Source organism: Microtus oregoni, unplaced genomic scaffold (genome assembly GCF_018167655.1).
Source record: "Microtus oregoni isolate MIOR12 unplaced genomic scaffold, Mior012 000004F_ref0000308, whole genome shotgun sequence".
Lineage (NCBI taxonomy): Eukaryota > Metazoa > Chordata > Mammalia > Rodentia > Cricetidae > Microtus > Microtus oregoni.
The window spans coordinates 47,192,485-47,219,968 of record NW_024543063.1 but is presented as its reverse complement, the minus strand read 5'-3'; the positions used below and the strand labels follow the sequence as shown (position 1 = coordinate 47,219,968).

General features: G+C 42.6%; 1 protein-coding gene across 4 annotated transcripts in view; it reads right to left on the bottom strand.

Moving 5' to 3' along the window:
• Prmt7 (protein arginine methyltransferase 7) overlaps positions 1–27,484 on the bottom strand; it is a 41,314-nt gene that overhangs the window by 10,223 nt on the left and 3,607 nt on the right. For all 4 annotated transcript variants that reach the window (XM_041649642.1, XM_041649643.1, XM_041649646.1 and 1 more), the window contains exons 3-10: positions 22,708–22,744; positions 22,424–22,573; positions 15,263–15,371; positions 12,517–12,629; positions 7,955–8,196; positions 7,609–7,789; positions 2,193–2,320; positions 540–675 (exon numbers count right to left, since the gene is read on the bottom strand). In XM_041649642.1, the coding sequence (XP_041505576.1) occupies positions 540–675; positions 2,193–2,320; positions 7,609–7,789; positions 7,955–8,196; positions 12,517–12,629; positions 15,263–15,371; positions 22,424–22,573; positions 22,708–22,744 (1,096 nt within the window). The remainder of the gene's footprint in view (positions 1–539; positions 676–2,192; positions 2,321–7,608; positions 7,790–7,954; positions 8,197–12,516; positions 12,630–15,262; positions 15,372–22,423; positions 22,574–22,707; positions 22,745–27,484) is intronic.

Genomic DNA, 27,484 nt, shown 5'->3' with positions numbered 1-27,484 from the left:
TTAGCCGATCCCTTCCCCATCTGGCCCATGTACCCTTCAAAGGTAGGGTCACAGATCCATTGCAGAGGAACTTATGGCAGCCTGAGGTCTTCTTCCCACAGAATGCATGCATGTGCAGACATATTTCTGTACACAACTCCCAGGGGTCCAGGAGACTCCTTCTAAATGCCATCTGCGGATTCCAGACTGAACCCAGGTCAGAGGGCGCCACGGTCAGATTTACAGCAGATGGAAACGGGAGAGGTGTAGCTTACGGTGTGATCACCCACACCAGCTGCTGGTGACTACAGAGGTAATGGTATCTAGCATAAGTTTGGGCTGGGAAAAGGCTCTCAGAGAAGCTCTCGTGGGAAGAGTGAACACCCAGGGGACCTCTCACAGAGCAGAGAACAAGGAGAGTCTAGAACAAGTTCCCAGGCTCTCCAGGGTCTGCTCCAGATGAGGCCAGTTGGAGATATTGACAGGAAAGACAAAACAAAACTGTAAGAGCAAACATAAGTAAAGCAGTAAGACCCAAGCATAAAGACAGGGACACTTACAGTCCTCAGGGCTTGGGCATACTGGTCAGTTCTGTCCTGATCATTGATCTCTCCAAACCGAGGCCGGTTCCAGAGCAGGTGAGCCTGACAATCACACACAGGGCGCACTTGGTAGACTTTCGCATTCTCATCAGCACTGAGCAGGGAGGGGAAAAGCCAAACATAAGTGATAACTGGAGAGCACGAGAGCATGGTACAGGGGATGGGAACACCAAAACTAAGCCTGGGCCCTGGGAGACACATGCACACTCTACAAGAGTCCAGGTGAGTCTGGACACTAGCACACTGGGGGCTACAGAGCCCTGTGATCCCATACTTTACATATATTTGAACAGAACTTACCAATCCATAACAGTTTCTACATATACACAAACACACTGATATTCCCCGCTACAAACTTCTGCTTTTTAAATTATTATTACGGCGTTTGTGTTGGGGTCAGAGGGCTTTGTGGAATGAGCTCTCTCCTTCCACCATGTGGATTCTGGGGATTGAACACAGGTCATCAGCTTTGACTATAAGCACCTTTACCCGCAGAGCCATCTTTCTGGCCCTTGCTCTTATTTCATTCTGTTCTGATATAAATCTACCCATTCAAATCTCTGCAAGGTTCTCAGGAAATTCGGGATCAACTTACCCCTGGACCCCGCAATACCACTCTTGGGAATATACCCAAGAGAGGCCCTATCATACAACAAAAGTATATGCTCAACTATGTTCATAGCAGCATTGTTTGTGATAGCCAGAACCTGGAAACAACCTAGATGCCCTTCAATGGAAGAATGGATGAAGAAAGTATGGAATATATACATATTAGAGTATTACTCAGCAGTAAGAAACAAGGACTTCTTGAATTTTGCATACAAATGGATGGAAATAGAAAACACTATCCTGAGTGAGGTAAGCCAGACCCAAAAAGAGGAACATGGGATGTACTCACTCATATTTGGTTTCTAGCCATAAACCAAGGACATTGAGCCTATAATTAGTGATCCTAGAGAAGCTAAATAAGGAGAACCCAAAGAAAAACATATAGGCATCCTCCTGAATATTAACCTTCAGCAAGCGATGAAAGGAGACAGAGACAGAGACCCACATTGGAGCACAGGACTGAATTCTCAAGGTCCAAATCAGGAGCAGAAGGAGAGAGAGCACGAGCAAGGAACTCAGGACCGTGAGGGGTGCACCCACACACTTAGACAATGGGGATGTTCTACTGGGAACTCACCAAGACCAGCTGGCCTGGGTCTGGAAAAGCCCGGGATAAAACCGGACTCTCTGAACATAGCGGACAATGAGGACTACTGAGAACTCAAGAACAATGGCAATGGGTTTCTGATCCTACTGCACGTACTGGCTTTGTGGGAGCCTAGGCAGTTTGGATGCTCAACTTACTAGACCTGGATGGAGGTGGGGGGTTCCTTGGACTTCCCACAGGACAGGGAACCCTGATTGCTTTTCGGGCTGAGGGGGGGGGGGGACTTAATTGGGGGAGGGGGAGGGAAATGGGAGGTGGTGGCTGGGAAGAGACAGAAATCTTTAATAAATAAATAAATTAAAAAAAAAAACAAATCTCTGCAAGGTCTGTCCAACGGAGAGTTTACGTCAGTGTAGACTCTGAGGGCTGGTCCTCCACACCAGCAACAGGCATACCTGGTTGTCTGAAGGCTGTACCACACACAGTAGTCATCATGGTGGGCAACCAGGCATCGGGGTGAGCCCTGAACAATGGGCTCCTCCTGCGGCAAGAAGTACACACACTGCATCCAGTGGTCCCGCCACTGAAACGAGGAGTAGAGAGCCAGCTTTCACTACGCTGTGACAACAGTGCTTCCAGGTCAAAGGCCCAGAGCCTTTAGTTGAACAGACATATGGCATAGTCTATAAGTGCCTATTATGGCCCTAAAGATAAAGGAAAATTCTAATCAGAGAGGTCAGTGTCCCAAAAAGCTTTCTGGATCCCGGCTGACTTTAGAAGACATCACTGGGGGTGGCCTTCTAAGGAAGTTTTAGAAGGGACAAGTGCAGGCTCTGCTCTCTCCTCACAAAGCCGTGCCATCATAGTTAGAGTTACTATTGCTCTGATTAAAACACCATGACCATGGGGGGGGGGTGGATTATGGTAACAGGAGGGAACCTGGCTTTGTTTCCCTTAGAAGACTTGTTTAGTGTTTTATCAGACTTCTGTTGTAGTTGTAGATGGAAAAGCTTGTGAGAAAAACAAACACCACATGGAGCCTGTAAATGTTTTTGCACAACCTGTAAAGCATTCTTGGAAGTGGCCAGTAAAAAAAGAAAAAAAGGGTTTTACCATTTTAAAAAAAAAGTAACTGTGTCATTGTTTACATCTGTACCTCTTCCCTGTTCTCATTACATCATTCTGGCAACAAATGTAGGCACAGTAGTTCCAGTTTTAGAATAAATGACCATTTGGATTAAAAAAAAAAAAACACCATGACCAGAAACAACCAGCTGCATGGTGTGGTGGCCCATGCCTTTAGTCCCAGAACTCGTGAGGCAAAGGCAGGTAGACCTCTGAGTTTGAGGCCAGTTTGGTCTACAAAGAGAGTTCCAGGACAGTCAGGGCTACACAGAGAAACCCTGTCTTAAAAAACAAAAACAAAACAAACAAACAAACAAAAAACTTGGGGAGGAAAGGGTTTCTATGGCTAATCCTTCTATATTGCTGTTCATCACTGAAGGAAGTCAGGACAGGAACTCAATCAGGGCAGGAACTGGGAGGCATAAGCTGATGCAGAGGCCATGGAGAGGTACTACTTACCAGCATGCTCAGCCTGCTTTTTTATAGAACCCAGGACCACCAGCCCAGGGATGGCACCACTTACAATGGCTGGGGCCTCCCCATCAGTCACTAATTAAGAAAACGCCCTACAGCTGGATCTTATGGAGGCGTTTTCTCAATCGAGGTTCCCTCATTTTAGATGACTCTAGCCTGTGTCAAGTTGATATAAAACTAGCCAGCACAAGCGCCAAAGCTCTTTCCTTCACCTGCTGGACTATAAGCCATCTTTCATTTGAAGGAAAAATTCTGACTCACAACCAAGGCTGACCTAGTGGCCCAGGGGAAACCCTGCTCTAAGAGCCTCTTGGGACATATTCCAAGGCTTTAATATATATACAGAATTTCCTTCTGCCTTTAAATAGTTTCAAAACACAGAAAGGTCAAATATAATACATAATATATAACTGGATCCTAGACAAGGAAAACAAAAGCTATCAAAGGTCTTTGGGACAATTAAGGAAATTTTATTTTGAACCATGTTAGATGTTATGGAATAGAATACTGTTGATTTTCTTAGGTGTGATGATGGTATTTGATTATGATGAAACTGCTTTATTCTCTTAAGTATCAAAGAGTCAAGAGTTAGATGTTTGTAACTTACTGTCAAATGACTGAGCAAAAACTGGGTGTGCAGTGAGAGAGGAGAGAGAGAGAGAGAGACAGCAAGTACGGGAAATATTAACAACTAATAAACTGAAGTAAAGGCACTATCAGTGTTCATTTTCACTTATTCTGTGACTCTACAAGTTTTCAAAACAAAAGTTGGGAAAATGGGGAAGATGGCTTAATCGGGATCGTGACTGCTGCAAGGCAAGAAGACCTGAGGTCAAATGCCCAGCACCCGTGGGAGAACTGCAAAGCTGGGGAGGAAGGGGGGCAGAGACAGGTGCATCCCTGAGCGGTCTAGCCAAATCAGTGGATTTCAGGTTTAAGAGAGATCCTGTCTAAAAAATGAAGGTGGACAGGGACCTCTGACTCCATACATACATGCACAGGCCCACCTACAGGCACATACGCATACACCAATACTAACAAGTACGTACACTACTTACACCATAACTCACACACAGACCACATTGCATCACACACACCCAAAAATTTAAAATAACAAAGAAAGGTTGTTTGGCTTACGTCTTTGAATTAAATGAAGCTTTGTTGTTGTTTTTGTTTTTTGAGACAGGGTTTTTCTGTGTAGCTTTGGAACTTGTCCTGAAACTCACTCTGTAGACCAGGTTGGCCTGGAACTCACAGAGATCCACCTGCCTCTGCCTCCTGAGTGCTGGGATTAAAAGGCGTGCGCCACCATCACCCAGGTCAAGTTTCTTGTTTTTGATTTTTTTAAGAACTAGAGGGTGGTGGTGGCGCACGCCTTTAATCCCAGCACTCAGGAGGCAGAGACAGGCGGATCTCTGGGAGTTCGAGACCAGCCTGGTCTACAAGAGCTAGTTCCAGGACAGGCTCCAAAACCACAGAGAAACCCTGTCTCGAAAAACCAAAAAAAAAAAAAAAAAAAAAAAAAGAACTAGAATATTCTAAATTGTGAAGCATGATCTACAGTGACTCAGACTGGAGAGTAAACACCCAGAGTGTTATACACGTTAGGCAACTACTCTATCACTAAACTCACTTGAGTCCAAGGTAACCTTTAATAAATTGTGATCATCCTTATCGAAAACCCTACATATAAGGAAAACAAGAAAAAGAAAAGAAGCTATTTTCACATAAATATGTATATAACAGATTTGTACTAACAAAAACCCAGAAACAACATAAATGTCCAGTTCAGAAATAGGTTAAATATTTATGAAGAATACTCAAAGATGGGGCTGGAGAGATGGCTCAGAGGTTAAGAGCACTGCCTGCACTTCCAGAGGTCCCGAGTTCAATTCCCAGCAACCACATGGTGGCTCATAACCATCTATAGTGAGATCGGGTGCCCTCTTCTGTTGTGCAGACATACATGCAGGCAGAACACTGTATATATAATAAATAAATGAATAAATCTTTAAAAAAGAGAATACTCAAAGACATGAAAAATGACAGACTATAAGCTAGGTGGTGGTGGCACACACCTTTAATATCAGCACTTGGGAGGCAGAAGCAGGCGGTTCTCAGTGAGTTTGAGGGCAGCCAGGACTGTTACACAGAGAAAGACTGTCTCAGAAAAAACAAAAACAAAAACAAAAACAAACAAACAAAAATTATGATACAGCATAAAAATACAACAAGAGATCCAAAAAAGGTAGTTATTTTCGATGGTTGGGCCCAATGTAAATTTATATACATCTTGTTTTTTAGAAAATATGGCAATAGCATTTGAAAAAATTAGGAAGAATAACTATCCTAAAAAGTTGGTGCCTGAGTTAAATGTGTCTATATACCTGTAATCCAAGCACTGAGAAAGCTGGGTGAGGAGGAGCATGAGTTGAGTTGAGACTGACCTGAGTGACCTTGTGAGTGTGGGTCAGCTTGCTATACAGCAAGATCTTCTTTCCAAAAAGAAAACAAAACAAAAAAAACAAAAAACAACAACAAAAACCCGGCTTAATTCTGATGGAGTGACCACCTGTTTATTGCAATTTCCAGGAACCAAGGAAACTAGGCTTTCTCAGACTCAGAGCATATATGCAAATGAAGACAAGGCTTCTCCCACTTGCCTGGGACATAGGTCACCCACTTGGTTCTGAATTTAGCAAAAAGGCAGGCATCTAAGATGTCTGTTCAAATACGAAGACTAAAAACTAAAAGTCCAAAAGCCACATATACAGTAAGAAAGGATAAACAGGTATATTCTCCTTGCTATTCCTTCCTGTACTGGAGAAATTTGTGCTTCCCTAACATCTGCCTCTCCCATAAACAAGGAGGCTTCTGAGTTCTGATGCTGGGAGCTGGTGACAGAACCCAAAGTGAGGCAGTCTAAATGGGATCAAAGTGGTTTGTGAGTTCATCAGGGAGACTCCTTCAGTTTTCAAATTCCTAATACTATAGAAGTCATCAGTGGTTTGGAAAGGACACATGATCGACTGTGAGAAGACATGGGATCCACACCTACCCTTCCACTCCCTGGACACAAGACCCTGCACTCTGGGTATCGCTACAGTTACCTGGCACATCTATATATAGACTCAAGGAGAAAATACACACTGTAGTTCTCTGAAGACATGCAACTAAAATGTACTAATATTCCATTTTTGAAATTTCACAAACACTACCTATTGGAGACCAAGACAGCAGAGGAAGTTGACATGCACTGAGTGACCCACAGCTGCCTTAGGTCAAACAATCAGAAAGAGGTAGAGTGAGGAGCTCCCAGGCCTGGCTAGTAACAGCAGCCCCACAGCGGTGAGAGCCTTTGGCCTAGGTAGTAAATCGGGGACCAGAGCATTATATCCAAGGAGAAAACATACCAAGTAACTAAACCAAATAGTGCAGGCCTGTATTCCCAACTGGTGCACCATCAAACTTTCTGAACTGTATTTACTAATAGGCAATTTATTAATAACAGTATTTTATTGCAGTTCATTTATGTTTTTTTCTTTTATTTCATAGCAGTTTAAAGGTAAAAATGTATCATATGCTGAAGAGTAATCTGGATTTCCATTCTGTAGTTCATATTCCTCTGCTTATTTTCCCTAAACTGGAGAAGGTGGATTTTGAACCAAAGGAAGTGAAGTTGTAGTTCTCCATTTCAAGTTGACCTAAACCCTGTGGATTACTGGCTATACCAGGACAAAGGGGAATAACAGAACTAATTCACTAAGACTTCTGCTGCTCACTGTGGCCACTGGTGTCAACCATGAACTCACCCGGAGAGGAGAGGTCCACTGCACACTGACAGGCTACGCTTTTTCTGTTTATCGAGACAGTGTTTCTCAATATAACAGCCCTAACTGTCCTAGAACTTATCTTGAGGACCAGGTTGGCCTTGAACTCACAGAGATCCTCCTGCCTCTGCCTCCAAGTTCTGGGATTAAAGGTATGCACTACCACTGCCTACATGCTTTCTAATTTTTATTTTTTTATTATCATTTTCTTTGTAGCATTCAGGATGTAGTATAGGGACTCATGCATGCTAGGAAAGTGTTCTATCTATCGCTGACTTACATCCCGAGTCCCCTGTGCTTGTGTGTGTGCATGTATGTTTTCCCAAAAGAAAACTGCTTCTTTGCCTTTGACTGATACAGTGATCTAGTAGCCAAAAAACAAAACAAAACAAAACAAAAGTTTCCTGACTTACATGAAATGTGCTTAGCTCCTGCCTCTTACCTGAAGCTCCTGTGGGTCTGTCTGTGCCCAAAAGGGTGCCATAGTACATCTGATCTTCCCCTCAGGGTCCATTTCAATGTCCCACCAGGACAGAACCACCTGCGCTTGGCCAGATGCCAGAGGTACAAACTGCCTGCTATGGCAGGCTGCCGAGCTACTGACTTGCTTGCTGAAGTCCACGCTGTGGAAGAATATTCAGGAACTGAAGCAGAATTTAACTCACACACTCCACTGTTAAGCTTCTACAACTATAGACCTGACCAACTAAGGTACTGATGTGGAGTGGATTCAGCTAGGTTTCCATTCCATAAAGAGAAATCGGATCAAATGTCTCAAAGCACAGTACCTGAACATTGGTAGCACATCACTGAGGACAGTAAAGTCAGCAGTTGACACCTGGTTCAGCTGAATGTCATAGACTGAAGGCGCACCAGGACACCTCTCCAATTCTGAGGGAGGGACGATGACCTGCTCTCCGAGACTAGTCTGAACACGGACAGGAAACAGCTTGTTCCAGGACCACATCCTTCTGGACTCCACCAGCTGGGCATAGACAGTTGCTTTGTGAGGCACGGCTTCACAGTGCTCCTGAGTGTATATCAAAACAAACCAACAACAGTCACAGTAAGTCAAATACCCAGTCAAAGGCATTAATATTTGTTGTGGAATATTTGTTTGCACTGTAAAGATGTGTCTTTGCCAAGGCGTCTTCTGATTAGTTTAATACAGAGCTGAATGGCCAATAGCTAGGCAGGAAGAGGTTAGGCAGGATTTCCAGGAACAAAAAGGACTCTGGGAAGAAGAAAGGCAGAGCTGCCAGTCAGCACAGAGGAAGGAGGATGGGCAGGACAGAGAGATGAGGTGTCAAGCCACTCTACTGAATGTAGATTAAAAATTATAGGTTAACCTGGATAGTGGTGGTGCATGCCTTTAATCCTACTTCTTGGGAGGCAGAGGAAGGATCTCCATTAATCTGAGGCCAGTCTGGTCTACAAAGCGAGTTCCAAGAGAGTCAGGACTGTTATACAGAGAAAACGTGTCTTGAAAAAAAAATATTAAGTTGTAAAAGCTAATTAGGAACAAGCCTAAGCTATAGGCCAAACTTTCATAATTAATAATAAGTCTCAGTGTCATTATTTAGAAGATGGCTGGTGGGACAGAAAATGACTTGCTTCAAGTATTTAGCTGATGTAGTAACTTTAAAGTCTTCCTTCCCTGTGTCAGGAGAGTAAACTGTTTCCTGCACTATGTCTTAAAAAAGAGAAAGTACATCATGGATAAAATGATTATTATTTTGAAGACAATGTCTTGTTAAACAGTCTGGGCTAACCTTACAATCCTCTTGACTCAGCCTTGAGTGCTAAAACAATTTAAGCTAGTTACCTAAAATTATTGAGTATTTCAAAAAAAAACTACTTATTAACATGAACTACCATACAGACCTGGAAGAGTCTTCCTGACAAGTAGTCGTTCTAGTCCCTTGCCTAGCAAAACAGGACAAACCCCAGTGTCCAGCTGCCCACCCTCATCTGACCGGCCTGCTGGGTTCATCCAGCACTGCTGATCAATCATTCCTCCCACTTATCAGAGGCACAAAAGTCTCTTGCCCACAGATCACTAGAGAACCAGGACTGTTAAACACACAGGGGCCTCTTCCTGATGGAGGAGATAAATACAGGTTTTCCTGCCCAGAAAGTTGGGAGTGGATATTGTTAATGACCTGATGATCTTGTTACTTGTGGAGGCCGACTTCACCCCTTTTGCTATAGACACCCTTCAGAACGTCTATCCCAGACTCTCCCTCCCTAGACTTTTATCTCTAGTACAACTCATCCTTAGGGGGGTGCCACACCTATTTTATAACCTGCTCACCTCTATGTTATCGATAGAGACCACATTAGATTTTAGTTACAGCCCCACCCTCATGGTCACTGTGCTTTGCAAAGGAGTTTCTACGTAGTCATACCTTAAGGTATTGTGTACCTGGAATTGGAATGATTGTTACCTAGAAATCTTGAATGGGAATGATTATTGAAAAAAAAAAAAAACCTTTTCCCAAATTGTACTATGTTTTAAATATGCTGACAATGAACCACCTAGCATTAGACTCTTTGTTTTTTTTTTTTTTTTGGTTTTTCGAGACAGCGATGGTGGCGCACGCCTTTAATCCCAGCATTAGACTCTTTGAATAATGGGAAGACACCATGATTGGAAGGATATAACATCAATGTAAGTATATGACATTATTTGAAAATTACGGTATTAAACTATCATGATATGATATCAATGTAAACATATGACATCATAATTGGAAGGGTATGACATCATAAACAGAAATTCAGGATATCATAATGTGAAGAATGTGACATCATAATCAGAAGATTATGACTCTATGAGTAGGGGGTATGACATCATAATTGGAAGAATATGACATCTTCAATGTAAACATGTAATGTCATAATTGGAAGGGTATGACACCATAAATAAATGGCATGATATCATAATGACTATGATATCATATTGGAAGGATATGATGTAATCATTATAAATATATGACAGCATAATTAGAAAACTATGATATCATTATTACCAGGATATGACATCACTGTAAATCATATGTATATGTAGAGATAGATAGATAGATAGATAGACAGACAGACAGACAGACAGACGTAAATATGTCATAATTGGAAAGGCATGACACCACAAATACATGGCACCGTAATTGGAAGACTATGATATCATAACAGGAAGGATACGACAGCATAAACGTAAATGTATGACATAATTCAGAGTATGACATCATCAATGGGATGGTGAGCCATCATAATTGGAAGGGTATGACATCATCAATGTTAACATATGGCATCACAATTGGAAGAGTATGACACTATAAATGGACGGCATGAGATTACAAATGGCTATGACATCCTTATTGTTGGGACATGGCATCATCAATGTAAATATATATCATAATTGGAAGGATTTATTTATGTAAACATGACATCATAATTAGAGAAGTGGGGACCCCCCCCCAATTCGGGCTGAGATTTCTCTGGTGGCTGGCTGCTCTGTCTCTCTGATCTTTCAACTTTCTTTTTTTTTTTTAATATTTATTTATTTATTATGTATACAATATTCCGTCTGTGTGTATGCCTGCAGGCCAGAAGAGGGCACCAGACCCCATTACAGATGGTTGTGAGCCACCATGTGGTTGCTGGGAATTGAACTCAGGACCTTTGGAAGAGGAGGCAATACTCTTAACCTCTGAGCCATCTCTCCAGCCCCTGATCTTTCAACTTTCACCCTAACATCTGACTTTGGGTTTCTACTGTTAGACTAATTAGGACTGCACTTCAAATGGATATGCAGCATCAAGTGACAGAACTGAGTCTTTGTTCCTGGTGAAAATGACCAGACCAGAAGCAGAGACCACCATGCATGGATAGAATGCAGATTTAAAACAGTCAAACAGGAAGATTTTCATGTGTCCAGGTTTCACTCCCTTTGTGCCTTACAAGCCGACATCCTCTAATAGCTGACTTATTTTTAAGATGGTGGCACTTCATTCCACCTTGGTCATGATCCCCTGGCAAACTGTCAGGGTCACGGTTGAGAAAGCCTTCCAGCCATCCCTTTCCAAGTCTAGATGGTTCTCTCAGATGTTCCCTGATCACAGATGAAAGAATGGGTTGCATAGTGCCTAATTGTAATCTAGATAGGGGCAGGGTTCAGAACGTCGATGAAATGGCGAGGGAGCGTGTGTTCTGTGTTTGTTGCCTAGAGAGAAAGCCCATCCCCCATCCCCAGAAGGTGCAGAATTACTGGCAGTGTCTCACATACGTAACAGATGTAGGACAGCACATCTACTACTTGCCCTCGAAGTTTAAACAAAGAACAGAGATCACCCTATGGTGCAGTCCCCATACAGACACAAACTTCAAAAAAATCCCAAGTTGGCCCAGGTGTGCAGAGATCACAGAGGAGAGACGTCTACTTTTCTCAGGGTAGTTGTCTATTCTTGTGTGAGAGCAGATAAGACCACAAGCTGGCAAACTTGTGGCCAGCAGCTGTTCAGTTCACTGAAAGACATAACTTGCTCTTGGAGAAAACTCAGAACACGTCAACATGCAGTGAGCCCAGCTATCAGTAACGAAGGAGCTCCATGAGTTCTGGCTGGTACAGACGGAGAATAGGATGTCTTCAGGTCCCAGAGTGAGTGGTCATTTTCTCTGGCTATCACCAAAGACCTCAATAGTGAGGAGGCTCAGTCCTAAGGGAGGGCAAGTCTCCCTGCTAGGATAAGAAAAGCATTTTGAAATTGAAAAGGGGAATTTCCCTGGAATACAGAGGTAACTATCTCTCCTGTTTATAAATGACAGGGAATCTATGGGAGCATAGATATTTGTGAACATGGATGTAACTTTATACTTAGTGTGTCTGTGCTGTGTGTGTATGTTTGTCTGTATATGTATGCTGGAAGAATTATTCATGTACCTACATCTTCCACTGATTTTGCACCTTGCCCATGGGGTCCAGTTAAAGAAAACAGGATGAGGAGAACTTGTTTTCATCTGAGTGAGTAAGGCAGAACGTCCATCCCTTCACAGATCATCACCTGCATGGACACCTGCAGGGTTCCCCTCACTACCTGGCTGTGGTTCTTTCTCCCTCCCTGTCTAATGGTCCTTTCATTCTGTGCCCATCATCAGGCCTGGGAACCCAGCAGTGAAGAGGATTTTCACATCTAGGAATTAAAAGCAAAGGTTTCTCAGCCGTACTGCCACCTGAGCTAGATGCCTGCCAGGAATTGAAGGGAGGCCCAGGGTGTATAGAGATTCTGCAGGGCTGTACTAAGCATGGTAAGCAGTGACTGTGTAACACTCCTGAAGGCTCTGAGCCCCTTACCTGCACAAGATGCCTATGAGCATGCTCATAAGAGGGCAGTGCTCCCTCTCCAATCAGTTCCGTGTCAAACAGCTCTGTGACCAGGATGTTAGCCCGACACGGCAAGTCACCATCTAAAAGCAAGTGAATAGAGTCAGAAACATGCAACAGGGGGCTGGAGATATGGCTCAGTGGTTAAGGGCACTGACTGCTCTTCCAGAGGACCCGGGTTCAATTCCCAGCACCCACATGGCAGCTCACAACTGTCTGAAGATCCAGTTGCAGGGGAATCTGACACATTCACACCAATGCACATAAAATAAAGTTGAATAAACCATTAAAAAAAACAAAACAAAACACCAAAGTCTTTTCTTTAAAAAAAAAAAAAAAGAAACATGCAACAGACTAGGAAATGTATTTATGACAGACATGTTAAGTACCACGTCGAAAAGCAGAGGTTAGAGAAACGACTCAGTGGAAATAGCAGGTGCTGCTCCTGCAGAAGACCCAAGCTCAGTTCCTACCACCCATGTCAGGCAGTTCAGAACCCCTGCTAACTCCAGCTTCAGAAGATCTGACACCCTCTTCGGGGTTCTGAGGAGTTCTTTAATCAATTACTTTCTAAACCTCTAAAACATAATATTACTGCTACAACTATACTTTTTAATGAGCCAACAGACCTTGAAAAGAGCAATTTATCATGGAGAATTAACCGTAAACATTTCTAATGGCTCACGAATTACATTAGACAAAACCCATTTGTCTTCCGTCTACAGAGGACAAATTTCACAGCTGACACTGAAAAAGAGACACACTGAAATAGTTTAGAGAGGTTGAGTGCAGAACAAGGACTGAGCCTGGAGTCCTATAGACAAGGACTGGATACCACTACTAGCCTGGAGAGCTGGGTTCTAACCATCAAGTTAGTAGTCTCAACTGTAAATCGAGGAGCAGAACGAAGGTTAGAAAAGTACCTTTCCTATGACACACACATGGGCTCCATGTGTCCATTTATTTACACATCTAGTAAAGTAAAGTGGAAGTTAAAAGCAAACTCTATCTCCTGGCTTAGAAACAGTAACATTCTCTTAAATATATTACACATCTAACCCGGGCACTGAGGACGCAGCAGCAGGTGGATCTCTGTGAGTTTGAGGCCAGCACAGGCTGATACACAATTTCATTTGAAATTTCCTTGAAATTCTAGAAAAAAAAAATGACCTAATTTAATTGAAAGAAAGGGTATCTGTGAGTGCCCAGGGTCATGAGGAATTTTTTGAGCAAGAAAGAAATAATCTATTGTGTTGATTATGACCATGGTTACAAGTGTCCCTCAATTTGGCAAAATTCGCTCAACAATCGTATACTCACATTGTTTTAGGGTCTTGTTATGTAACCCAAGTTAGCCTCAAATTCACAATCCTCTTAAGTGTTGGGATTATAAACACACACCATAATATTGGGCTCTACACTATATTCTTGAAGTATATATGCATTAATGAATGTATATTCAATCATTAATGATTCATTACCTAATGATGGTAATGGCAAAATTAAACTTAAAATAAAATACTGACTTTAAGTAGATCCTTCAATCTTAACTGTCTATTAACTCCAAGATCTGACACAGACATCCATATAGGCAAAACAACAATGCACATACTGTGTGGGAAGTCCTTCTGTATATGTGCTGCATTTATGGTTAATAAATAAAGAAGCTGCTATTGGCCAATGGCTTAGCGGAATATAGCCAGGCTGGAAAAGATACATAAAGAGAGTAAGGCAGGGTCAGGGAGAAGCCATGTAGCCGCCAGCCGGAACCTTGTAGGTAGGCCACTAGACTCATGGTAAAATATAATAGAAATGGGTTAGTTTAAGACGTAAGAACTAGTTAGAAATATGCTTAAGCTATTGACCAAACAGTATTGCAAATAATAATAGTTTCTGAGTGAGTATTTGGGGTCTGGGAAGCTGGGAATGAACAAGCAGCCTCCCCAATACACATAAAATAAAAAATATATAAAATATTTTTAAAAATTAGATTTAAATCTAATCATTTTATGTTTGAGTGTTTTACCTACATGCATATCTGTGCAAGACACACAGGATGATTGTGACCTACCATGTTGGTGGTAAGAATTGAAGTGTTCAATTTGAGTTGTTTTTAGAAAAGGTCTTGCTATGTAGTCCAGGCTGACTCGAAACCCACGATCTTCCTTCTCCCTCAACTTCCCAAGTGCTGGGATTACCCATACCTAGCTTTAGGGTCCTAGGGATCAAACCCAGGGTCTTATGCACCCAAAACAAGTACTCTACCATTGGCTACATCCCCACCCCCACAGTAATTTTTTTTTTCTGTGAGAAAAAAGAAATCCAAGTATGGTGTAACTATAGTACCCTGGAGGACCAAAGCCAACCTTAGCTACAGAGTGAGTTCAAGGCCAGCCTGGACTGTATTAGATCCTGTTGATGGTAATGGCAAAATTAAACTTAAAATAAAATACTGACTTTAAGTAGATCCTTCAATCCTAAAATACTGTATCTTAAAAACTGGTGATGGCCACAGCTTCTTTCCTCTTCACCAAATGTTGTAGCTGTGTTCTCCGAGTTTCAAAGAACACGTAGAATTTTCTAAGTTTCAAACATCTCACTATAAAGACTTCTTTTTTACCACCTTACGTTTACTTAAAGCATCAAGTTTCTTTCCTGTGTGTGACTACTGTGACATTTCATTAGCTCTGCTTCCCACAGGAGGGACAGTTCTCACCTGGTCCAACTGTCACCTCAGTGGAATGCTTGTTAATAACCTTAATCTTGTCACTGAAGCCATTTTTCTCCACAATCTTCACAGCAGCATCAGCCATAGGTTTAAAGACCTGTAAGTCAGAGAAGGGTGAGAGGGAAAATGAACATCTGCTAAAACAAACAAGCAAGCAAGAAAACAAACCAAAAAAAAAAAAAAAAACACTTCCTACTTAAGACACATAGCTAGCAAGATAGTACCTGACTCTGGTTCCATAATTGACACTAAAAACGTTTTAGTCTCTAAATGTGTGTCACGAAATGAACATAAAAAAGGCAAGCCTGGTCTACAAGAGCTAGCTCCAGGATGGGCACTAAAGCAACACAAAGAAACCCAGTCTCGAAAAACCAAGAAAATGAACATAAAAGGATGAAATTCAGCCAGGTGTGGTTTGCTCATGTCTAATCTCAGAATTCAAGATGGTAAGGCAGGAGAATCATCATGAATTAAAGGGAAGCCTGAGCTCTGAGCTATATGGAGTGAAAATCGGTTTCAATATCCCCCACATGTACAGAGAGAGAGAGAGAGAGAGAGAGAGAGAGAGAGAGAGAGAGAAAGAATGAAGTTTAACTTCAAGGTACTATTTAGAAGTTCCCACTTCATGCCCACTAGGTGAAAATGAAGGAATTCTGCACTATTTAGTAGGGCATTAAGTGCCCTGCACTGACTAAAGATGCTCCCACAAACCTGTCTCCAGAGATAAGGAAGACAGCTGAAGTATGGCCAGTCCACCTTCATTTTCAGAACTGACCCAGACTAAAAGCACAGCCTTTATTTCCTTATGATACATGGGACCCTCCACTTTATTCTCTCAGCCACACCCCCTTCTTAGCCCACATGATGCTCCCCAACATTCACAGGCAAGTCTGAACCCTTCCCACCCCATTTGCCATATCAAATCCAACTGGAGGCTGGAAACGGTGACACATGCCCGTAATCCCAGCACTTGGGAAGTGTAGGTAGGATCTGGGTTCAAGGCCTGCCTAGCTACACAGAAAGTTAGTTTGAGGCCAGTCTGGTGTCTAACACACAGACACAACCCACAAGGAAGCACAAAGTCCTCCCTGTAGAAATGATTCCTGAGCCCTTCACCAGCCCCTCTAGCCCTGGCTTTTCAACCGGCCTAGTCTGGATGTCACAGCTCTATCCCATAAACACAGAAACTTTCATAAATACAAAGTGGAAACAAAATAAATGATGGAAGATTTTCATTTTTTTCTAAACCCTTGTCTATATTTTCTACCATGAACATGATTTTGCTTTTCATATAACAAAGAAAAGCCATATTCTTTGGAAAGAATGTATGTACTTGGAGCTGGAGAGACAGCTCAGAGATTAAAAGCACTGGCAGATTTTCTGGTCCTGAGTTCAATTCCCAGCAACCACATGGTGGCTCACAACAATCTGTAATGAGATCTTCTGGCAGCAGGCATACATGCAGACAGAACACAATGTATATCATAAATAAATAAATAAATATGTATATATGTATGTGCTCAGCTGGGGAAAAACAATCATTTCTAAAATGTAGTTTTCACATGTGGTCTCTGACCTCAAACCTCAGCCTTCATCAATCAGTTTGTCCAAACTTCTAAAACTATCACAACCTCATTGTCACCCTCTCTTTCGTCAGCCTCTTACCTATCACTCCCCTTCCCTAACCCTTTGGGCTCTGACCATTCACAGCCTCTCTCTCTCCTCAGCCCCCAATCAGGGTGTGCCTTCCTACCTCATCAAGACAAGAGGAAAAATCCTTCAGGAGCAGCTTCCTACTCAGGTGAGTCAATTATAATTGTGGCAAGTTAACATTGAAACCAAACATGACAAACACACACCCAGTCCCATTTGTACTGTCTACAGATACTTTCATCAATTTCCATCTCCTCTTCCAGGGCTTTTTATGAAAAATAAGCAACACCTTATTTCTGACACAAAAGCAGTATAATTCTACTTGCATTTTCATATAAAATATTGTGAAGACCACTCTACCAGTGGAGGATGAAATGAAAATAAGGAACTTCGTTTCTGTCTTTTCAGTTGCACCGTATTCTGCTATATACATATGCCACAGGTTTGCTCCCTGAGGCATGGAGAAAGATGCTTAGCTATACAAACTTAACTGGGTAGCTCTGAGTTCAAGTAGCCCTACAGGTATAAAATGTGACAACTGAGGACACTATGTCAACCTCTGGCCTCTACATACAAGCACCCACCTACACTCAAACACACAGCAATCTCATCCCAGCCATGAACAGAGACAAACAATGAAGTAGACTTCCCAACATCCACTCTTCCGTCCTTCAGAACAGGGACAGTGGTGCTGTACAGAAATGGACCTGATTTCAAGAGATGAACCTATCTGGCTCATCAGACAGGTTCCCCTTTGTCAATTATTTTGGCCAATTTTATATACAAGGAGAGGTTTGCTAGAAATTTCTAGGAAAAGCCTGCTTGTTTTTCAAAGAGAGTAAGTTGGGGTCATGTCCTGTCTGACACGTCTCCATCTCCAGGGGCTCTTTAGTGGCTCTCCTACAGTCAGTAAAGGCACAGGTTTTCAAAGGAAGGTCATACACCACACAGAGCAATAAGAAACATTGAGAATGGCAGGAGACATGGCTCAGAAGTTAAGAGCACTCACTGCTTTACAGAAAACCAGAATTCAATTCCCAGTATCCACACTAGTTAGCTTAGAAGTATGCATAACTCAATCTGATGCCCTCTTCTGGCCTCTGAGGGCACCAACACTTTAAAAAAATTAGGAGCTGGTTATCCCACCAGCTCAGAGCTTTAAAACCCATACTGCTCCTCCAGGGGACCCTTGTTGGGCAGTTTACAAGATAGGAGATTGACACTCTTCTAGCCTCCACGGGCACCTGTACTCATGTGTGCACCACACATGCACAATCAACCTTTTTCTCTCTACTTGTCTAGGTTGGTCCCAGTTTCTGACTATTGAGAATAAGGCAGCATTATATCTGTTTGTTTTTTGTGAAATCCACAACAAGTGCAGTCTCTCATATACAACAACTCAGGATTTGATATCATGGAAATCACAAATACATTTTTAAAAAGATTTCTTTTTAATATTTTTAATTTCACGTATGTGTACATATGGGTATGTCTATTTGAGTGCAGTACCCATGGAGGACAGAGGTATTAAATTCCCTTGAGTTGGAGTTACAATCAATTATGAGCTATCCAACATGGGTACTGGGAACTGAACTAGGCAGTCCTCTGAAGAGCAGAGAAGCTTTGTAACAGGGCCCAAGACTTTAGTAGGCCCCCAGACCTCAGCATAACTGACTCCGTGATGGAAGAACCATTCAGACTAAACTCAGCACAAATACAGCACATAGACCTGCCAAAACAAAAACAAAGACCTAATCCATCAAAGTCCACAATTCTGGGAAAATCTCTAAATGTATTATCCTTACTTTTTGGCTTCTACAGTTCTGGGTCTGGCTATTCTTGTTTATTGAAGTATGTAAACCCAAGACATAGTTTTTGTATTTACAAACTCTCCCTAAGAAAGGTTCAATGCTACACTGGAATCCTAAACACCCAGTGATGTGGGATTACCCTCTGTATGCTGTGATTACTATTGGTGAATAAAATTGGTGAATAAAAAAACTGCTTTGAGCCTATAGCAGAGCAGGGAAGAACTGAATGCTGAAAGGAAGAAGGCGGCAGAGTCAGGGAGAAGCCATGAAGCCACAGCCAGAGACAGATATGCTGGAACCTTGTCGGTAGACCACAAACCTCATGGTAAAATATAAAATAATGGAGATGGGTTAATTCTAGATGTAAGAGCTAGCTAGTAATATGCTTAAGTAATTGGTCCAGAAGTGATTTAATTAATACAGTTTCTGTGTGGTTATTTCGGAAGTCTGGGCAGCCGGGAAACGAACAAGCAGCCTCCTTACAACAACCCAGTGTTGTCACTGGCTGGTTAATAAAGACTTTCTATGGCTTAGATCCATACCTGAGCAGTCTTCTCTGGTGGACACCCCACACAGCTTTTAACTACTAAGCTACCTCTCCAAGCCCTAAACACCTTTTTAAAAAAAAATTAACTTTACTCATTTTATTTATTGTTTGTTCATTTTTTGGGACAGTGTCTTTTTAGTCTTGGCTATCCTAGAACTCCCTATGTACATCAGGCTGGATTCAAACTCACAGAGATCCTCGTCTGTCTGCCTCCCAAGTGCTGGGATTAAATGTTTGTGTTACCATGCCCAGCCTATTCATTTTATGTTTGAGTGTTTTGCATACATGCACCATGTGCATGCTTGGTGCCTATGGAGGTAAAATAGGGCACCAGATCCCCTGGAACTCCAATTACAGATGGTTGTGAATCACCATGAGAGTGCTGAGAATTGAACCCTCTGTAGGAACAAATGTTCTTAACTTCTGCATCATCTATCCAGCCAGAAATAGACTATTCTTATCCCAGGTTAAGTATACCTAACTCAGGCCAGGTGTAGTGGCACATGCCTTTAAATTATGTGCATGTGTGTCTCTGTGTAGATTATGTACATGCGTGTCAGGACCCACAGAGGCCAAAAGGGTTAGATCCCTCTGGAGCTGCTAGCTGTGAGCTGCCTGTCATGGGTGCTGTGAACTTCATTCTGGCCGACTGCAAGGGCAGTAGACACTCTTAACTATGAGCTATCTCTTCAGCCTAGACTCATCTTTTACAGAAATTGGTATGAGCTGGGCATGGTGGTGCACACCTTTAGTGCCAGCACTAAACGGGGGTGGGGCAGAAGTAGGCAGAGCTCTGTAAATTCCAGGCCAGACTGATCTACATAGCAAGTTCTAGGTCAGCCAGGTTATGTAGAGATCCTATCTCAAAAAATCAAAATAAATATTATCGTGTGTGTGTGCATAAGTGTGAGAATGCATGTGCCACAGAGTACATACAGAATCAGAGGACAACCCTAGGGAAACTATTCTCTCTTCCCATTGGGAGATTCAGAGGCCAAATCTGGGTCACTAGGTTTTCAGAACAAGTCACACTTTATCCACTGATGCATCACACCATCCCAGATGCTCATCTTTCTAGATTTTGAAATTAGAGTCACACTTTAAAGATGGCAGGATGGACAGCTAGAAGGAGCCTAAGTAGAATACAATTTAATACAATCTACTGCTGATCTCAGGATTTTATGTGTTAAAAAATTTTATTTTAGAGGCTGAAGAGATAGCTCAGTGGTTAAGAGCACTGGCTGCTCCCTAGAAGACCTGGGTTCAATTCCTAGGACACACATGGAAGCTTACAACTGTCTGTAAATCTAGTTCCAGGGGATCTGACACCTTCATACCAATGCACATAAAATAAAGTTAAATAAATCATAAACATATCTAAAAAAATTATTTTAGCTGGGCAGTGGCGGTACACACCTTTAATCCCAGCACTTGGGAGGCAGAGGCTGGTAGATCTCAGTGAGTTCAAGGCCAGTCTGGTCTACAAAGTGAGTTCCAGGACAGCCAGGACTGTTAAAGAAACCCTGTCTTGGAAAAAATTGGTTTTAGCCAGGCAGTGGTGGCACACACCTTTAATCCCAGCACTCAGGAGGTAGAGGGATCTCAATGAGTTAGAGGCTAGCCTGGTCTACAGAGTGAGTTCCAGGACAGGCTTCAAAGCTACACAGAAAAACCCTGTCTCAAAAAACAAAAACAAACAAACAAACAAAAACTTATCTTATTTAAGATACTGGTGTTATTCATTTACTACATTTCCTGTTAGTACATACATTTATATTATCATAAAAATAACATGTTTAATGTTTTATTAAAGAAAGAAATGGTAAGGATGGCAAGATGGCTCAGTGGGTAAGGGAGCCTGCTGCAGAGCCTGACGAAACAACCTCAACTCAATCCTTGAGGCTGCATGGTGGGAAAAGAAAAACCCCAAAAGTTGCTCTCTGACCACCACACAAATGCCCCCCCCATACAAAATAAATAAATTAATTAAAATGTGATAAAAATTTAAAGTTATAGGACCTTTAGTCCTAGCACTTCGGAGACAGAGACAGTAGATATCTATGAATTAGAGGCCAACCTGGTCTACACAGTGAGTTCTAGGCTAGCTAAGGACATGTAAGTCGACCTTGTCTCTGTCTGATTTTTTTTTTAAGATTTATTTATTTATTATGTATAGTGTTCCACCTGCATGTAGGTCTGCATGTCAGGAGAGGGCACTAGATCTCATTACAGATGGTTGTGAGACACTGTGAGGTTGCTGGGAATTAAACCTAGAACCTCTGGAAGAGCAGCCAGTGCTCTTAACAGCTGAGCCATCTCTCCAGCCCAAGACCTCGTCTCAAAAAGAAAAAAAGAACAAGCCTCGTGCCACACACCTTTAATCCCAGCACTTGTCAGGCAGAGGCAGCAGTATCTCTGTGAGTTCAAGGCCAGCCCAGGTCCTCAGGAAGAACAGCCAGTGCTCTCAACTGCTAAGCCATCTCTCCAGCCCCCAAACTGACGTTGTTTTAAGACTGTCTGTGGTAACTCAATTGGGTAGGACCTGTTGGAGACCCAGGATGGCCCTGAACCCCAACTTCCCTACGTCTGCCTCTGGAGTGCCATCCCTCAGTTTCTACAGTGCTAGGGATCGGGTCCAGGTATACATAGGCTGATGCTCTAGAGACTAAGCCATACCCCGAAAAAACACTTTAATGTAAATCTTAGCACAAAGCAGAAGTACCTCTTAATTTTTTTTCTTATGTATATGATTGTTTTGCCTGTATATAAATCTGTATGTCACAGGTATGTCTGGTGCTTGAGGAAGTCAGGGTGTCTCCTGGAACTAGAGTGACCATGTGGGTGTTCTGGGAATCCAACCTGGGTTCTCTGCAACAGCAGATAATGCTTTTAACTACTGTGCCATCTTTCCAGCCCACATAACTATTTTTTAAAGCTCCTCAGAGAGGCTGATGGCCAAGTCTGAGAATCACTGTTTCAGAGCAGAAAAAAAGCTCCCGGAAAAAGAAAACCTGTCTGACTCATCTCTCTGTGTAGAGAAGTTGGTCACGCGCTTGGCATGTGTTTGTCAACAGACCAGGAAAACCCAAGGACCGACCTAAAGACCTTACAGGACACATACCTAAATAGGAGGCTTACCTCAATAGCATAGCAGAAGTCAGCACCTGCAGTAACTGCCATCATGGACAAGAGACCTGTGCCAGTGCCAATGTCAAGAACCAAGGCTTTCTGTCCTCTGTCTTTCACCCTGCTCACAGCTGCCCGGATGCCCTGGTAATACTTTATATTCTACGAGAAAGGAAGAAATAACTGTCATGTTATTATAGATAAGTGGAAAGGAGCTCTTCAGACTTGGGGATGGGGAGGACCCCAGATCATCAGCACGTGACCCTGTCTTGCGATGTGGTGCACCTCACACTTACTCTGTCTTTGTCGTGCAGCATGTCCGCATAGGATGACCTTGAGAGATAAAAGGAAAAGGTAAGTCAGAAAGCTTTGCTAATAAAGACATGCATGAACACATCAAGGAGTTCCCACACATAAGTGCAGTCCTCAATGGAATGCAACAAGTGTGTCATCTGCTCTAAAATATTTTAAGAGCCTGCTGTGGTAGCTCAAGTCTATAATCTCACAAATTTCAAGGCTGAGGAAAGAGAATGAGTTTAAGACCAGCAAAACACAGTTTCAAAAAAATATTTTTTTAAAACTGGGCATGATACTGATTACCTTTAGGACTTGGAAGGCAGAAGCAGGTGGGCTCTGTGAGTTTGAGGTCAACATGGTCTACATAGCAAGACTTTGTCTCAAATAAATAAATAAAACTTTATTTATTTGGGGCAAGAAATGCATGCACCATGGCACATGTGTGGGGTCAGAGAATGATTCTGTGGAAGTCAGTGCTCTCCTTAAACCATGTAGGTTCCAAGAATTGAGCTCAAGTCCTTAGGCTTGGCAGCAGGCACCTGTGCCCACCGAACCATCTTGTCAATTCACAAAATTTATTTTACTATGATCAGTTACTGTCATTCTCTGCTAATGCAAAAAAAAAAAAAAAAACCCTCAGAGCAGATGTCCTTTTTAGACCCAAAAATGCTCTAGTAGTTAACCTAGAGAAGTAATTTATTTATGTGTATCTGGAGGTCAAAGGTCAATTTGCAGAAATCAGTTCTTTCTTACACCTTTACATGGGCCCTGGGGATCAAACTCAGGTTGTTGGTGTTGGTAGTAAACACCTTTAACCTGCTGACCCATTTCACTGGCCCACCCATTAGCCTATAATAGTAACCTATAACCATGAACACCCCATATTATAACACTCAATAATTCTAACACTTGACCTAACCTTGAATGATACTTGTACACATCCACACTAGGAAAAGGAACTGGGAAAAGGACACCATATAGCTGCTGTGTATGTGAGGGTCACCAGGCTCAGAAGTTCACATCACATCAGGGGGAAATGACTGGCTATACCATGTAAAGAGAAGAAAGTAACATCCATATTTTAGTTCATATCACATCATCGGGGAAAATAAGCTAAATATGGTGTGTAAAGGGAAGACAATCAGATAAAGAGATTTCGTGAGTGACTGAGGGCAGGTGGGGATGGGAACATGAGCAATCATGCTGGAGGAGGCTGAGGAGGACTGTTAGGAGGGGCATTTCAGGGTTGAGCAGAAGCCTGGTGCAGGGTACTCTCCCACGAGTCTATGGGAAGGGCCCCAGGTTAGACTCCCAGCAATAGTGGATATGTAGCCTGAACTTTCAGGCCATCTCCTGTGCCAGACTGGTGCCTTGCCCAACTGACATCAGAGAGGCAGATGTAGAGACGCAAAGCCAAAACATTAGGCAGAGTTTGAAGGAGAATAGGAACCAGAGGGGTCAAGGATCCACAAGAAGGCTCACACTATCAACTAACCTGGATTCATAGGAGCTCCAAGAGATTGAACTGACAACCAGGGAACCTGCATGGGACTGACCTAGGCACTTTGCACATACGTTACAGCTGTGTAGCTTGGGCCTCTTATGGGATCCTAACAGTGAGAACAGGGGCTGTCTCTGACTCTTATACAGGCTTTAGGGGCCCTACTCCTTATAACTGGGTCACCTTGCCCAACCTCAATACACGGGTAGGTGATTAGTCCCCCTGTAACTTGATATGCCATGTTTTACTGATTTCCATAGGAGATGTGCCCTTTCCTGGATAGAGATGAAAGAGGAGGGTATGAGGATGGGAAGGGGGTTGGGGAGAGAAACCAGGAGAGGAAAATGGGGCGGGGAGGCTATGGCCAGGATGTAAAATAAATAGACAAATTAAAAAAAAAAAAGGAAGAAAATTGCATCCATATTTTCTACCACAGCAACTAAAAATTCTGGAAACTGGGGCCAAGGGCGGAACTCAGTGGCACAATACATGCCTAGCATCTAGCATCTCTAAAGTCCTCAATTAGATCCCCAACAAGTACAAACAGGTAAATAACTAAAGGAAAGTAGAAGCTGGAAACCCTGTGAATACCCAGGATTCAGGCCACAGCCCAAAGATGCTTTCTGGGAACTCCAGGGGAAGCTGAGGCACTCAGCAAAAGAGGCCTCCAGTTTTCGGCCAGCACAGCTGGGAAAGTTTATCTGAGATGCAAATTTTCTACAGACACCAAGCCAGGTTAAGGCGGAGTTCAGAGAGCAACCCCTGAACCAACTCCACCGCAGGCAGTTCTAACACTGTCCTGAAATACTTCTCCCTCTGAACCACCTACAGTCCTTCCTGTGCTTACTTTATTCGCAAGCTTAGGAGGGAGCCGCGGCTGTGACTCAATGATAGAATACGTACTTGTCTACATGCGTTGAATGAAGACGAGGGTATAATCCTAAGAATCCTCACTTTGTTCACCGTTCACCCCACTGTGTTGGTTAGCTTTTTTGTCTGTCTTGGTTTTGAGATAGATTCTCAACTATGTATCCTCGGCGGGCCTGGAACTTCATACATAGACCAAGCTGTTCTTGCTTGTTTTGATTTTCAATTGACTGGGGGTTTTTCTTTTGTTTGGTTTTGATTTTTCAAGACAGGGTTTCTCTGTGTAACAGTCCTGGCTGTCCTGAAACTCATTTCATAGACCAGGCTGGCCTCGAACTCAGAGATCCACCTGCCTCTGCCTCCCAAGTGCTGGAATTAAAGGCGTGCACCACCAAGATCAAGTTTTTCTTGGAACACAAGGAGGTCTACCTGCCTCTATGTAGTTCCCATGGGCTCAGCTTAAAGGTTATGCCATCACCAGCTTGGACTGCTTTTAACTATCAACCTAATAAATTCTGAAACATGGGCTGGCAAGATGATTCAGCGATTAAGAGCACTGGCAGTTCTTCCAGAAATCCTGAGTTCAAGTCCCAGCAAATACACAGTAGCTCAAAGCCATTTATAATGGAATCTGGTGCCCTCTTCTGGCATGCAGGCATATATGCAGATAGAGCACCATATACACAAGATAATTTTTTTTTTTTTTCAAGACAGGGTTTCTCCATAGCTTTTGGTTCCTGTCCTGGAACTAGCTCTTGTAGACCAGGCTGGCCTCGAACTCACAGAGATCCGCCTGCCTCTGCCTCCCGAGTGCTGGGATTAAAGGCGTGCGCCACCACTGCCCGGCTAAGATAAAATTTTTTAAAAATCTTTTAAATTCTGAGCTATACAGATATTCTGATACTATATATATATATAGTATATATATATAATCAAATATATATATATATATATATATATATATATATATATATATATATATATTTGATTATGTTGTTCTAGAGGACCCCGACTAAAACAAATATGGTATCAGGAGTGGTTCTGGAGAAAGGGAATTGTAAGAATGATTTTCTCTAGTGTCTGGACAGGTTCTTCAGCTACAGTCACAAAAACTCCTTAGATACACACCTTTAATCACCAGAACTTGGGAGGCAGAGGCAGGCAAACTTGGAGGCCAGTGTGGAATACAGAGCAAGTTCCAGGACAGCCAGGGCTACAAAGAGAAATCCTGTCTTGAAAAGCAAACAAAAAAGTTCCTCAGACAGTATGGAAGCACTGAAAATCCATGGCATGCACTATTAAAAGAACTTATCGAGATAAACGCATTTGATTCCCAATTCTCCTCTTGTAGGGTATAGGGAATTTAGTGACTCTGTGCATGAAAGCTTTGAAGATTTGTGACAAAATAAAAATAGTGATGCTAGTTCCTTCTTTAAGCATCTTTGGACAAAGATACAAAAGACAAAAATGAGTTGGGTAATAAAACTTACTTGTTCCATATGCACATATGCAATCTAAAGGTTTGTAAGTGTGCACTGGAAGAAAATCTCCTGCACACACACCCCCACCCCACCCCGCAAAAAAAATTCATTAAGTGAGTGAGCTTTAAAATAGTAACACCAGCTAAGTCACACCTGAAATGTTGAGAACCAGTAGTTACCTGGTCCTTAAAGTTGGATGTCTCAAAAGTTAGAGTAGTCCCAGAATAGCTGTCACTCACTGGGGGCTACAACCAGTAGTTACTTAATCCACAAGGTGGGTGCCCCAGTAGTCCAGTCTGGCACCTGGAGCCCAGAAAGTCGCTGGAAGAGTGCCTGGTTTCTACTCCACTGAAACTCTGGCTTTCTCATCTGCTATCAGAGAAGGAAGTAGCAACAGCAGAGCAAACTGCCTCATTGGCAGGACAGAAGGCCAAGCAAGTAAATAGGGGAAACTTCCTTCCGAAAATACCCTTTTTGTTTTGGTTTCTCTGTAGCTCTGGGGACTGGCTCTGCTTCCCAAGTGCTGGGATTAAAGGTGTGCACCACCAATGCTCTACTGAAATACCCTTTTTCACCTGGGTGCTACCAAAAGGTGACATTCGCAATCAGGGTGCACCTTCCTACCTCATCAAGAGGAAAAATCCTTCAGGAGCAGCTTCCTACTTAGGTGAGTCAATTATAATTGTGGCAAGTTAACATTGAAACCAAACATGACAAACACACACCCAGTCCCATTTGTACTGTCTACAGATAACTTTCATCAGTTTCCATCTCCTCTTCCAGGGCTTTTTATGAAAAATAAGCAACACCTTATTTCTGACACAAAAGCAGTATAATTCTACTTGCATTTTCATATAAAATATTGTGAAGACCACTCTACCAGTGGAGGATGAAATGAAAATAAAGAACTTCGTTCCTGCCTTCCCA